General features: G+C 47.9%; 1 protein-coding gene and 1 non-coding gene across 13 annotated transcripts in view; both read right to left on the bottom strand.

Annotated features, from left to right (window-relative positions):
• Positions 1–8,851, bottom strand: part of MINK1 (misshapen like kinase 1) — a 59,081-nt gene extending 50,230 nt beyond the window's left edge. For 7 of the 12 annotated variants that reach the window (XM_036341121.1, XM_036341123.1, XM_036341124.1 and 4 more), the window contains exon 1: positions 8,574–8,850. In XM_036341121.1, coding sequence (XP_036197014.1) covers positions 8,574–8,630 — 57 coding nt within the window. In that variant the 5' untranslated portion in view covers positions 8,631–8,850. Of the gene's footprint in view, positions 1–8,573 lie in introns of all 12 variants that reach the window. The other 5 variants (XM_036341128.1, XM_036341119.1, XM_036341120.1 and 2 more) reach the window with 1 other exon arrangement.
• On the bottom strand, positions 3,863–3,967 carry LOC118672504. The gene has a single exon (XR_004973074.1). It is a non-coding gene; the product is annotated as a U6 spliceosomal RNA (small nuclear RNA).
• Positions 8,852–14,375: the final 5,524 nt, after the last annotated feature.

Raw genomic sequence — 14,375 nt, 5'->3', positions numbered from 1 at the left:
AGAGAGTCCATTTCCTCCATCCATCTCTCTCCAACCACTAAGGCTCCTCCCACAGGCTGTGCCATCAAACATTTCTCCATCTATCCCACTGTCTTCTACTCTGACACCCCAGGCACTGAAGCTGCTCTTGGAGTACGGCTCCTCCAAGAAGCTCAAGACTGTGGTTCCCTCACCCGTTTCATTTCAAACATGCAAAATCAGTAACACTCCCCCTACACACCCTTCACTTGTACACAATGTAAACTGAGAGTATCACCTATTTATATACATCTCATGTCAGGAAGAATCCCACTTCCCACAGACCACAACAACCAGGCCTACTTGTACTTATTTCTGTGAGACTTACCTACCTTCCAATCCTAGCTACCACTTATGTTAATGCCATTTAGTAATACACAGTCAGAGGTAACTACGTGAGGAGATGACTATGTTAATTAGCTTGACTGTAGCAACCATTTCACTGTGTATATCAAAATATCATGTTGCAGCCCTGGCTGGTGTGCTCCATGGTTAGAACATCAGCTCACACACCAAAGGGTCACAGGTTTGATTCCTGGGTCAAAGGTACATACCTTGGTTGCAGGTTCAATCCTCAGCCACGGTCAGGGCGTGTGCAACCAATCAATGTGTCTCTCTCACATCGATGTTTCTCTCTTCCCCTCCCACCCTCCTTCCCACTCTCTCTAAAAATCAATGGTAAAAATATTCTCAGGTGAGGATTAACAAAAACAAAACAAAAAAACACATCATGTTGTATACCCTAAATATATATAATTTTAACTTTAAAAAAATAAAGCATCTACTAATATGCCCTTCTCCCTCACAGGCCCTCTCCAGGCAACAAGCACATTCCTTCATGCACCCTCTGCAAAGCAACATGTGAGTCCACAAAACCCATACTCAGAGTTTCTCCCCTAACTAAATAAAAATGAGGGTCATATGAGTCATATGCCCTTACCCTTTGAAACAAATAATGCCCCCCCCCCCCCCCAGCCGCCACACACAAGTAAGGCTCAGAAGAAATCCTTTTGAAAATTCCACCCCAGCCCTGGCTGGTTTGGCTCACTGGATAGAGTGTTGGCCTGTGGACTGAAGGGTCCCAGATTGGATTCCGGTCGAGGGCACATGCCCAGGTTGTGGGCTCGGTCCCCAGTAGGGGGTGTGCAGGAGGTGGCCAATCAATGATTCGCTCTCATCATCAATGTTTGTCTCTCTCTCCCTCTCACTTCCTCTGTGAAATAAATGGAGGAGGAGGAGGAGGAGGAGGAGGGGGAGGAGGGGGGGAGGGGGAGGGGGAGGGGGAGGGGGGAAGGGGGAGGGGGAGGGGGGGGGAGGGGGGGGGGAGGGGAGGGGGAGGGGAGGGGAGGGGGGAGGAGGAGGGGGGAGGGGGAGGAGGAGGAGGAGGAAGAGGAGGAGAAGAAGAAAATTCCATCCCATCCTCAGGCCCCAAGCCCTTGATTTTTGACCAAATGTCCCACCCTAAGAACGGCCCCATTCCAGGGTCTCCCATTTCTCGTCATCACCAAACTCCACCTGCTGGTTCACTTCTATCTACTCCTTCTATGGCAATACCAGGTTGGTCTTCTTATATGTTATTTACTTCTCTCTCAATCAACCAACCAAATATTTCTGTCACGTAAAAAGTAAAGACAGCCCTAACCAGTTTGGCTCAGTGGACAGAGCGTCAGCCTGCAGACTGAAAGGTCCCAGGTTCGATTCCGGTCAAGGGCATGTTCCTTGGTTGTGGGCACATCCCCGGTAGTAGGTGTGCAGGAGGCAGCTGATTGATGTTTCTCTCTCATCAATGTTTCTAACTCTCTATTACTCTCCCCTCCTCTCTGTAAAAAAATCAATAAAATATACTTAAAAAAAAAAAGTAAAGACAATTCTCATTATATGTTTTCATGTCATACTAAAGTTTTCTCCTACAGTCCTTACCATGGTTTGCAATTGTATGTGTATGTATTATATATGAATATTTTTTTAACTAGAGGCCCAGTGCACAGATTCGTGCACAGATGAGGTCCCTCTGCCTGGCTGGCAATCAGGGCCAATCGGGGCCATCTCACCCAGTCCCAATCAGGGCAGATGGGGGCTGGCCGGCTGGAGAGGGATTGCAGGAGGTTGGCTGGCCAGGGAGGTACCACAGGAGGGCTCCAGGGCATGTCAGGCCCGTCTTGCCCAGTCCCCAGCAGCCAGACCCCAGCAGCAAGGTAATCTACCGGTCAGAGCGTCTGCCCCCTGGTGGTCAGTGTGCATCATAGTGACTGGTTGAGCGGTTGACCAAACAGTCCACCTATTGGTTGGACACTTAGCATATTAGGCTTTTATATATACAGATGTTTTTATTGATTTTAAAGAGAGAGGAATGAAGAGGGAGAGAGAAAGAAACATGGATCAGAGAGAGAAACATGGATCAGCTGTCTCCTGCACGCACCCTACTGGGGACCGAGCCTGCAACCTGGGCATGTATCTTGACCAGGAATCAAATCAGAGATCTCAGTGAATGGGACAACACTCAACCACCAGGCAGGGCTCATTCATTGATTATTTTATTAATGTCTCTCCTACTACCTACACTGCAGGAAAACCAATGATTATTTTGTTTGTCATTGTATCCTCTGTGCCTAGTTCTAGATCTTTCCTCAGACAGGATAGGAAATCCTTCCCACAGTTAGCAAGTACATCCTCAAAATCTCCCGAGGCTCCTTGAGTCACCACAATTCCATCCCTTTCTTCTCTCCTTCCTCTACCATTCCCTACCCTTATAAAGCACCTCAAGTACCTTTCCAATTACTCTCTGGAGGAGCTTCCTGTAGATAGGAAAATCCCAGATGCAAGTCAAGGACTGGTTGGTTGGGAAAAGAATGGCAGGAAGAACAGGAGAGAGAAGACAATGAATGTTGGCTGTGGACAGGGTCCAAGTCTTCTACCAAGTGATGTTTTGTGTCTTTCTGTGGGCATTCTGTGGGCATTCAAGAAATGCTTTGAGAGTTGACTTATTAACCTGATTACTTTTGTTCTATTTCTTAAACCTAGGAAAGAAAAGACTGAGGGAGCTGGAGGATATAAAGTGTTTGCTGGGGGAGGGAAAAGACTGGATTTCAAGATGACTGAGGATAACAGAAAATGAGTATAGTTCAAGGAAAACAAATTTAACAAGAAATTCCTCCAAGGTTCTTAGGCATTGAGGAAAGCAATAACAGATCAGAAAAGGGGAGCCTGCTGAACTTGCAAAGGTATTTCTTTTTAAATTTTTATTGATTTTTTTTAGAGAGGGAGAGGAAGGGAAGGAGAGCGGAAAAAACATCGATCTGTTGTTCCACCTACCCATGCATTCATTGGTTGATTCTTTTATGTTCCTCAACCCTGGATCAAACCCAAAACCTTGGCATACTGGGTTGACGCTCTAACCAACTGAGCTACCTGGCCAGGGCACAAAGGCATTTCTTAAGTGGATGCTCCCAGAGCTCTGATTAAATAGCTTTGTAGAGATCTGAGTACAATATTACATCCTTCCCATAGTACCGAGAGTCTGATTCTCAATACAGCAGACTGACAATGATTGGTGACTGACTGATGCAAGAAAGGATATTATTAACTTTCTCTGGCACAACTTTGGAGACAGAATGATTAGTCAGACAGACTCTCAGATGGCTTCTGGAGATGCTCCTCAGCCCCAGAACTGCTTTATATTTCTGGGTTGAGAGGTTACCACCTTCCTTATTTATAGGCCTACGCGAAAGGTGCAAGCTTGCAAAGAGTGGTTACACACTTTCTGCCATCTTGTCCCCAAGATGGCAACTGAGGACACTCTACCTATCCAAGCTGTGTGAGTTATCCTGCCTTTTTTTTCTTTTTAAAAAATATGGAACGCTTCATGAATTTGCGAGTCATCCTTGCATAGGGGCCATGCTAACCTTCTCTGTATCATTCAAATTTTAGTATATACACTGCCGAAGCGAGCACTGGTTACCTTGTGTTAAGCACACAGTTCAAAGCTGCAAGGAAAGGGCGAGGCTACGTCTGAAATCAGGATTCCACACAGCATAGTGTCGACTGAGCTCCTGGGGCAAGCTTGAGGCAGTGGATCCGCTGGCTCTCTGGCTAACCCTTCTACTACTATCTTAACTGTCAAAACCTCACTTTTGCAAAGACCTTCCCCTCCATGTATCACTAAGGACTATGGCAATCTGTCCTATCCCACAGCATAAAGGGTGGTGGTGCCTCTGCCCTCGTTTGGGGGAATGGCTGAACCTCTAGTTCCAGCAAAACTCTCTGCACTCTTCCTTCCTTCATTTTGCCAAGCAGCATTTCACTTCACTCCAAATGCCACGAGCTCCCCAAACAGCCCCACTCCCCATTTACAGTTCTCTAAGGAAAAAGTCACTATTTAATACCATTTCTCCTGCAGGAGGAGGTCAGTCTTCCCATTCCCCTGCCGGAGGCATCTGTCATCAACATTTGGACAGCCAGCACATCAGAACACAGTAGCAGTCCCACGTTGCTCAGCAGCCTAGAAATGCATGCCCAGAGCTGCCAGCTTTCCAAGTGGTGCTGGCTCTACAGTCTCATGAAGAGACAAGGAGGGGGAAGAGACTCCTCCAAAGAACAGACACAACAACACAAAATCGTTGGAAAAGAACATCTCTGTCAGCCCTACTACCTAGCAACAAGTCTCTCTTGACTGCGCTCCGTGATATTATTTCAATATATCAACACTGTACTTAGCTCCATAGTTTCAAGAACACTGCAGCCTAAAACTTCCAGCTGGTTGGACAGTAAAGAGAAGCTGTTTGATTTATTGAAGTGGGTCAACCAAAAGGAGCAATGCAAAGGAAAGAGGCCAGCCTGGGGTCTGCTCCCTTCTTGTCCCATCCACTTCCACTGATACTTGCCCTCCGTGAGAAGCCCAGAGTCCCAAGTCAGAAGACTCTTCTGGAATATAACCAAACTTGGACACAAAAAAGGTTTGAAACAAGAGGCCCAAATTTTCTCTTGAATGATCCTAACTTTACTTCACGAGCGTCGCTCAGATAGAAGTTTCCAGGACCCTCTTTACCACCAGACAAGGTCTGATTTCAAAACAACTCAGAAAAGATATATTCTTAATTGTGTGCATATAAACGAGTGGCAGGAGGAAGCCTAACAAGCATGACATTTGTTGAATGCTTTCTCTAAGCAAGCATTGTGCTAAAAGAGCTTTCACTTATTATAACATACATTTATTCAACAACCGTTTGAGCCCCCTTTATGTGCAAAACACTGTTATAGGCGCTGGGGATGCAAAAGTGAACAACAGTCACAATCCTAGCTTTCACTGTACTTACATTTCAGTCAGGGTTGATGAAAATATATAGGTCAGCTGGTGATATATACTATGAAGTAAAAATACAGCAGACTAAGGGGATGTTATATAAAATTTTATGTAAATATTAAGCAGAGGAGGGAGTGCTATTTTAGATACAGTTGCCCTAGAAGGCTTCTCTGATTGCCATTTGATAACAATTAACAACAATAAAAGCTAGTATATGGTCACTATGTGCCAGGAATTGGACTAAGTAGTTAGCATACAGTATTTCATTAGCCCTCAACAAGTGAGTTCAGTGCTATACTATCCTCTCCTACACAAATGAGGAAACAGAGCCTCAGAGAGGGTAAGTAAGGCTCTTTGCACAATCTGTAGCAAGTAAGGGAAGGAGGAGGAACAAGGCCAAGGTTTCAGTGAAAAAGCAGGACTTGAACTTAGGAATACAGCCCCATACTACTGTGCTGAGGGTGAAATGGAGCCTCAAAGAGGTCAAGTGTACCTGTGATTACAAAGCGGCAGGTACATCTGGCTTCCCCACACATGATAAGAGATTAGTGCAATTCAATCTTCCCTAATATCAGACTATTACTCTCATCACCAGCTAAAAATCAAGCTTTATCTTGAAACAAGAGAATGACAATTTGGCCTCTTCAAGACCAGCTAATAAATGCTGAATATGTTCCTCTCGCATCCACCTCCCCAGGCCCCCAACGCAAGATGATATAAAGGGAAACATCTTTTTTAAAAAAATATTTTTATTAATTTCAGAGAGGAAGGGAGAGGGCGAGAGAAATAGAAACACCAATGATGAGAATCACTGATATGCTGCCTCCTGCATGCCCCACACTGGGGATCGAGCCCACAACCCAGGCATGTGCCCTTGACCAGAATCGAACCTGTGACCCTTGAGTCCACAGGCCGACGCTCTATCTATTGAGTCAAACCAGCTAGGGCAATGGGAAACATCTTTGCTGTTAATTCTCTAGGTTACCAATTTCTCACTGGAAAACAACAGGAACAGAGCAAGAGATGACTGAGCTAGTTGCTCCACAGTGCCACAGCAGCTCTCTGGGGTGGAGTAGAGGGGACAGGCACTGAGAAAAGGTCAGCATCAGGAGGAAGCAGGCCCTTTCTAGCCCCATTTCAAAGAAAGCACAGCTCCCTCTCAAGCCCTGAGTACCCGGGTGGTCCTGGGGGGAGGGGATGCTTTATTAAGAAGCCTGAGGCAGGAAAGACAGAAGCACTTGGGAGCAGATCAGCGGCCTCTCTGGAAGGAGAGGAGAATAAGGCAGGAGGCAACTGAGGAAGGAGGCAAACATTGCTTCCAGCAGAAAAGTCCAGAAAGGAAATACCACATCCAAGGTCAAAGGGTGTTTGCAGAATTGCTGGAAATCTCAGGCTGAGGATCCAGGCCAAACTAGCAGAGGAGGCTACAGGAAAACAGAAGCCTAAGCAGAGTCCCATAAGGTTTAAACCAAAGGTCATGGTTTGAACTCACCCCTTTTTTATTGTATTTTAGTCACCACAGCCACAGAACCTGTAGCCAGAGTTAATGAACAACTAAAGTGGGAAAGGAAGAAGGGAAAGTGGGGGCTCATCCCAGAGAGGAGCAAATCAAGGGGAGCCTGAATTACCACCTTATACCCTAACTGGCTTCACTTGAGAATCAAAGTTTAAACTGACCTTAAGAATCTCCCTGCTAAAGCCTTCAGACACTCTCCCCACCCAGACACACACAGAAATCCGATGCTCAGTCTCTCCCTCCTCAGCAACTTATCACCTTATCTCCAGCAAGTCAGGTCTCCTAGCCCAACATTGCACCAACCAAATTATGACCTGAATGGCAAGAAAATCTGTGTCACCTAGAGAAACCCAATTAACAACCTGACTCTGTTCTCTTCAATTCCCCTCTCCCCTCCAGTCATATCCGGGGCACCTGTGTGGCTGACCGCCTTTTTTTTCTTTCTTTTTTTTCTGATACTGGCCGTGTTCCCTGGCTAACTCCAAAGCCAGAAGACAATGTCAACGGCCTCCAGAGAAGCTAACCCAGAGACGGGAAATCCTACTCTCCCCACATCTTGGCCTGATGAAAAGGCTCGAAGGACACAGGACAAAAACACCACCTGGGTGACAGTCTGGAGTGTTCACCTTGAAACCACTCAATTGGCCCTGAAGCCAGAGCTCCTTATTGAAGAACGAAAAGCACACAAGTGCTCCTGAAAGCTCCCATAGGAGGGCATGCAAGCGCCCCGGGCGGAACAATAAATAGGTATTTCGAAGAAATTCCCACCCCTTTTCAAATGAGCCCCTCCCTGGAGAGGTCTTCGCGATCTCCCCAAACCTTAAGCAGGTTTTCCCAACCTCCTGACCGACCACATAACATACAGCATGTGTTGTGTGTGTGTGTGTGTGTGTGTGTGTGTGTGTGTGTACATACACACACATCCTCTCCCCAACCCGTGCTGGAGTTTCTGAAGAGAATGAGCGCGTCCCCTCCTCCACCAGTGCACTTGTCTTGCCTCGCAGCCCCGCTGCTGCAGAGTTGGTAATGTAATATGCAGGGACCCTGAGACCGGAAATGCCTGGTTCTAGGCTGCTGCACTCCAAACACCAGAGAAGGGCTGGGGAGAGCTGAACGGGGGGACGAGGACGACGGCAGGCGGGGTGGGGTGGGGTGGGGTGGGGAGGCTGAAATTCCGACCAGAGAGAGATGCAATTCAGGGGCGGCCGAGTAGGATAAAGAGTGATGAGAGGCAGGCTGGTCAAGACAGTTGCAAAGTCAACATTCGAGAAACCCAGAAAAAGGAGGGGGAGGAAATCCGTGCCCTAAGTAAAGGCAAGGATTGAAAGAGGTTCAAGAGGGGGGCGGGGGGGCGGGCGAGGGAGCCAGGGAGGGGCACCATAATAAGGATTCTGCAGGTGATGGAGCTTAAGTTTAGAGGAACTCGAGGATGACCATCGGACACCCTGAAGGAAGCGAGCCCGGAACCTTAGCGAAGGTAGAGGTGGCAGGGAAGTGTGGGGGCGGGGCCCCACAGGGTGGGGACCGAACTGGCTCCCCAGAATCTGCAGCGAGTGGAGAGAGGAGAGCAGAGGGCGGGGGCCCAGCCCGGGGGGCGCCCGGGAAAGGAGCGGGGGTCGCCGAGGGGGGCCGGGCGGGCTGCGGGAGAGGGCCTCCGGGGCGCACGCGAGGCGGGCAGCCAACCAGCTCCCCTGCGGCGGGGACAGGAACCCGGGCGAAGCTGGGGGACGGCGCGCTCACCCGCAGGGCGGACAGGTCGATGTCGTCCAGGCTGCGGGCGGGGGCTGGGTCGCCCATGGCCTCCGCGGCGAATGGGGCCCCGGAGCCGCTCACGCTCCTGCTCGGCTATTCCGCTGCCGCCGTCGCCACTTCTCCCCCATCGGGGGATCCTGGGGGCGGACACCACCGGGGAAGGGGAGGGCCGGCGGGAGGACCGACCCACGGGCTGACAGGAGCCTTCGCCCGGGAGCCTGCAACCCGAGCCTGCCGACTCTGCTGCGCAGGCGCGGAGTGGCGGCGCGCGGGGAGGGTGGACGAGAGAACGTGACGCGAGCGCGCCGGGTCCCCCTCCCCCTAGGCGCCGGCACCTGCGCGCAAGCGCAGAGGAGGGAGAGACCGGCGCGCGTGAGGACCGAGCGACCGCGCGAGCCCGGCGTGAAAGAAGTGGGCGGCGGCCGAGACGGCCGCGCACCGCCCGCTGCCGCGCGTGCGCACACGTGTTTCCTTCCCTTCCCCTAATTTTTGCCCTTTCTCTCCCCTGTGTTCTTCTTAGCTCTCCTTTGACGCCTTTCCTTCCCTTTTCCCTTCCCCTCCTCTTTCGCGTGCCCAGCTGCCAATCAAGCCACCCACCGCTCTCTTTGCAGGGGAAGGGGGAGGGACACCACCCCCTCTATTACTAAGGGGGTTGTTATGGTAACTCCCCACGCGAGGGTTGGGTGGCCTCTAGGTAGGATGGGCTGTCCACCCACCTAGTTGCCATGGCAACAGTGGGGCCGCTGAGGGGGGGGCCTCTCAGTGAGAACTTGTCTGGAGAAACCACCAGGGAGTTGGGGAGTGCAGTGGGTGGGACTGGGTGCCTCAGGAATGCCCTTTATCCCCTCCCTAGCGGGAGAGGGTTGTGGAGGAGGGGATCTCAGATCTCAAGATAGGTACTCTTGCCGCAGACCGTAATTTCTGAATCTCTTGTTCTGCACCGAGGAACTGTTTCAACAATTATGCCTTGACTGATGGCTGGAGCCACGTGTGGGGGAAAGAGTGGCAGGGAGAGGCAGAGGGGAGGAGGAAGAATGTGTCCAAGCTCTTCCATCTTGCTCGGGTCCCCTTAGGTCCAGTCATGCAGGCAGAGCACCCCCAGCTGCTGGCCTCACGGGAGGCCGGGTACTTCCATGTAAAGAACAAGGAGTCACGTTCTGCCATTGACGTGCTGGGGGACTTGAGCAAGTCGCTTCGCTTCTCTGGACATTTCTTTCACGGTGATGTTGAGGGAGAAGGCTGCTCCTCCAGATCACTTCCAGAAACAATACTATCTCTGATGGACCCCGCCACCAGCCTTAATGTAAGCATCGTTTAGGAGAGTTTGAATAATGGAAAGTGCTTGGGAAGGGGCTGACACCCTCCTCCCTGAGCCCTTCTCCTGAGAACTTTCAGGTGCACGTCCAGGCTTGCTCCTCTGCCCTCCTATTTACCTTGCCATTGTCCTTGTCCAAGCCACACACCTTACTCATCTCCGTTACTCTTATCAGTCTCCTACTTGGCCTCCCTGTCCAACCCCCTGACATCAATTCTCCAAATCCTTAGTGATTTTTCTAAAACTCAAATCTGGTGTCACTCTCCTATTTAAGACCCTTCACTGGCTGCCCACAGTCTTTTTTAAAAAATATGCTTTTGCCCTGACCGGCTTGGCTCAGTGGATAGAGTGTCGGCCTGCAGACTCAAGAGTCCCAGGTTTGATTCTGGTCAAGGGCATGTGCCTTGGTTGCGGGCACATCCCCAGTGGGAGGTGTGCAGGAGGCAGCTGATTGATGTTTCTCTCTCATCGATGTTTCTAGCTCTCTGTCCCTCTCCCTTCCTCTCTGTAAAAAATCAATAAAATATATTTTAAAAAATATGCTTTTATTGACTTCAGGGAGAGGAAGGGAGGAGAGAGAGAAACATCAATGATAAGAGAATCGTTGTTGGCTGCTTCCTGCACACACACACACACACACACACACACACACGTACCACATGGGGATGGAGCCCTCAACTCCAGCATGTATCCTGACTGGGAATCAAACTCTGACCTCCCGATTCATAGGTTCATGCTCAACCACTGAGCCACACCAGCTGGGCACCCCCACTGTCTTTTGAGTAAAGTCTAAAGTTTGGCATCAAAGATCCTTCAAGATTCTGCCTGCTTCTCCCGCCTTGTTTTCCATTATTCCACCGTTCAACTCTACATATTCTAGCCATGCTAAAATCACAGAATTCAACAGACCCTCCTCCCGCCTTTGCACTGCGGCTGTTCTCCCTGGAACATTCTAACCATGCCCACTGCCCTTTGTTTTGTGCTACATGTTTTGTCCTAAACTTCCTCCATGAAGCCTTCCTTGACTAAGATTGAGTTTTTACCTGGCTTAAAACCATGGTAACATTTAACGCTTTGAATTTGAGTTAAATGCCTGTTGAATCTCCTTACAGGAGGGATTGTGTCAGTTGTGTTTAACACAGGGCCTGGGACCCACACTTGGAGGTTCAGTAACACGTAAGTGAATGAAGGCATGAAGACCTCTGTTGTCTGGGAAGCACAGTGATATATAGTAATTCAAGGTCAAGACCATTGGGTCGTAGGAAAAAACATACAATTTAAAGTTAGTGCTTTGAACAAGTCATTAAATATCTGAGGCTCACTTCTATCATCTGTAAAATAGAGATAATAACAGGGAGGGTAATATAAAATAAAATGGTATGTAAAACACTTGGCATATACTAGGTCTTCAATAAACTTACTAATGCCTGACTCATAGGCAGTGTTTAATGAAGAGATATGGAATTGGTGAATGAGCAAATTAAGATCACAGGGATAGGATAAATGGCCATTCAAACCTCAAGAGACAAATAAACTGGGGGTTAGGGAAGATGGAAACAAAATTGGTCCAGTGCTAATAATTATCAAAGCCAGAATATGGATTCCCATATATGTGAGGGTTCATTATCCTATTCCCTACTTTTATATATACGGGGTTGGCAAAAGTAGGTTTACAATTGTAAGTGAAACAGTTTATTCTGATATTAATTAATTATTGTATTATTATTAACCTACTTTTGACCACTCCTGTATATGTATATGAAATGTGTCCTTAATAAAAACTTAATGAGAGACAATGAGGTGGATGGAGGAAGTCCTGGGTCAGGTATAAAGAAAGTTAATATATTAAAAATAAGACAAATTATAGTACTCCGGGGCAATGAGTGAGCATTTTCCACAGGCCCAGTGACCCTCAGTGTCTCCCACCACCTTGGGAGGCTGAATTTATTTTCTTCTGCCTGGGTCTAGAGCAGTGGTTCTCAACCTTCCTAATGACGCGACCCTTTAATACAGTTCCTCATGTTGTGGTGACCCCCAACCATAAAATTATTTTTGTTGCTACTTCATAACTGTAATTTTGCTACTGTTATGAATCATAATATAAATATCTGATATGCAGGATGTATTTAGGCAACCCCTGTGAAAGGGTCGTTCGACCCCCAAAGGGGTTGCGACCCACAGGTTGAGAACCACTGGTCTAGAGCAACAATTTTCTTTGTAATTTTAAATATTGATTTTGAGGGAGACAGAGAGGGAAACATCAATTTGTTGTGCCACATATTTATCCACTCATCGGTTGCTTCCTGTATGTGCCCTAACCGGGGATGGAACCTCCAACCTTGGCGTGTGGGGATGAAGCTCTAACCAACTGAGATACCTGGCCAGGGCTGAGCAGCAATGTTCAACTGGTATGCCCCGGCACACTGGTGTGCTGCAAGAATTTTTAAAACACGCAACACCTATTTAGTCAGGGGCACTGACCTCTTTTTTTTTTTTTAAATCTTTATTGTTAAAAGTATTACAGATGCCGAAACCGGTTTGGCTCAGTGGATGGAGCGTCAGCCTGCGGACTGGAAGGTCCCAGGTTCGATTCCGGTCAAGGGCATGTACCTGGGTTGCGGGCATATCCCCAGTGGGAGATGTGCAGGAGGCAGCTGATCGATGTTTCTCTCTCATCGATGTTTCTAACTCTCTATCTCTCTCCCTTCCTCTCTGTAAAAAATCAATAAAATATATAAAAAAAAAAAAAAAAAAAAAAAAATATTACACATGTTCCTTCCCCCCCCCCCCCATTGACCTCCTCTAGCCAGCCCCCACCCCCACCTCAGGCTTTCACCACCCTATAGGAGCACTAACCTCTTTTCCCTAGATCCGGGGTCAGCAAACTGTGGCTCACGAGCCACATGTGGCTCTTTGGCCCCTTGAGTGTGGCTCTTCCTAAGCCTTAGGAGTACCCTAATTAAGTTAATAACAATGTATGTATAGGTTCCTACCTATATAGTTTAAGTTTAAAAAATTTGGCTCTCAAAAGAAATTTCAATCATTGTACTGTTGATATTTGGCTCTGTTGACTAATGAGTTTGCTGACCACTGCCCTAGATTGTCAACAACAAAAAAAAAGACAACAGCCAACAGAACAATAGCTATCTGGTGTAAATGAATAAGGTGAGGATATGGAGAAAAAGGAATCCTCCTGCACTGCTGGTGGGAGTGCAGACTGGTGCAGCCACTGTGGAGGAAACAGTATGGAGTTTCCTCAAAAAATGAAAAATGGAACTCCCATTTGACCCAGTAATCCCACTTCTAGGAATATAGTCCAAGAAAACAGAAACACCAATCAGAAAGGACATATTCACCCCTATGTTCATAGCAGCACAATTCACCATAGCTAAGATCTGGAAACAGCCTAAGTGCCCATCAGCAGATGAATGGATTAGAAAACTGTGGTACATCTACACGATGGAACACTATGCTGCTGTAAAAGAGAAGGAACTTTTACCATTTGCATGGATGGACCTGAAAAGCTTTATGCTAAGCAAAATAAGCCAGATGGAGAAAGATATGATCTCTCTGATTTGTGGAATATAATGAACAACATAAACTGATGAACAAAAATAGATCCAGAGACATAGAAGCATCGAACAGACCATCCAACCTCATAGGGAAGGTGGGAGTAAGAGATCAAAGGACTTGTATGCATGCATATAAGCTTAGCCCATGGACACAGACAGTAGGGATGTGAGGGCATGTGCTGGGGGGTGGGAATGGCTGGGGAGAGGTCAATGGAGAGAAAGGAGATATATGTAATACTTTAAACAATAAACATTTTTTAAAAAAGAAAAAATATATACTTATTTTTGTCAGATCAGCAAAAATATATTTTTTGGTGTGCCACAGAATTTTAGTAATTATGTGTGCCATGAGATAAAAAAAGGTTGAAAATTGCTAGTCTCCTTAGAGCCAACTCTTCCTATTCCAAGCTTACTACTCTTTTCCCTGCACTTGGTGGCCTCCATTCAAGAAACTCCAGGACAAATGTTTGGGGGGGCGAGGGGGGGGAGGGGGAGGCGGTTGTGGGAAGATACACCAACAGACAATGTGAAGCAGAAAGCCACCGTGCCCAGCCCCTGGCCCAGCCCCAGGCAGCTGCTGTCTCCACCCACTCCACAGTTAATGAGGTAATGGTCTCCTAGGGAAAGAGACACTTAGTGCTGACAATGAGGCTAATTAGCAGAATATCAATTAGCACCAGGGGACCGCTAAATGTGGGAGGGGGTTTCATGTGTGGAAATGCCTTCTTCAGAGGGAGGACTGGATTGAAAAGATGGGAACAGACAGCAGCATTTCCTCTTGCCACATCGTTATCCACAGCACACTCCTCACTCTACTCCCTTGTGGTCCATTCTGAGACTGGAGTGAGGCTTGCGGGGAATGAAGTACAAGAGCCAGGACCTTTGCTCAACTATTTTCTAATG

The sequence above is a fragment of the Myotis myotis genome, unplaced genomic scaffold (genome assembly GCF_014108235.1).
Source record: "Myotis myotis isolate mMyoMyo1 unplaced genomic scaffold, mMyoMyo1.p scaffold_m19_p_17, whole genome shotgun sequence".
Lineage (NCBI taxonomy): Eukaryota > Metazoa > Chordata > Mammalia > Chiroptera > Vespertilionidae > Myotis > Myotis myotis.
Note: the sequence above shows the minus strand (reverse complement) of the source record. Positions and strands in the feature narration are given on the sequence as shown.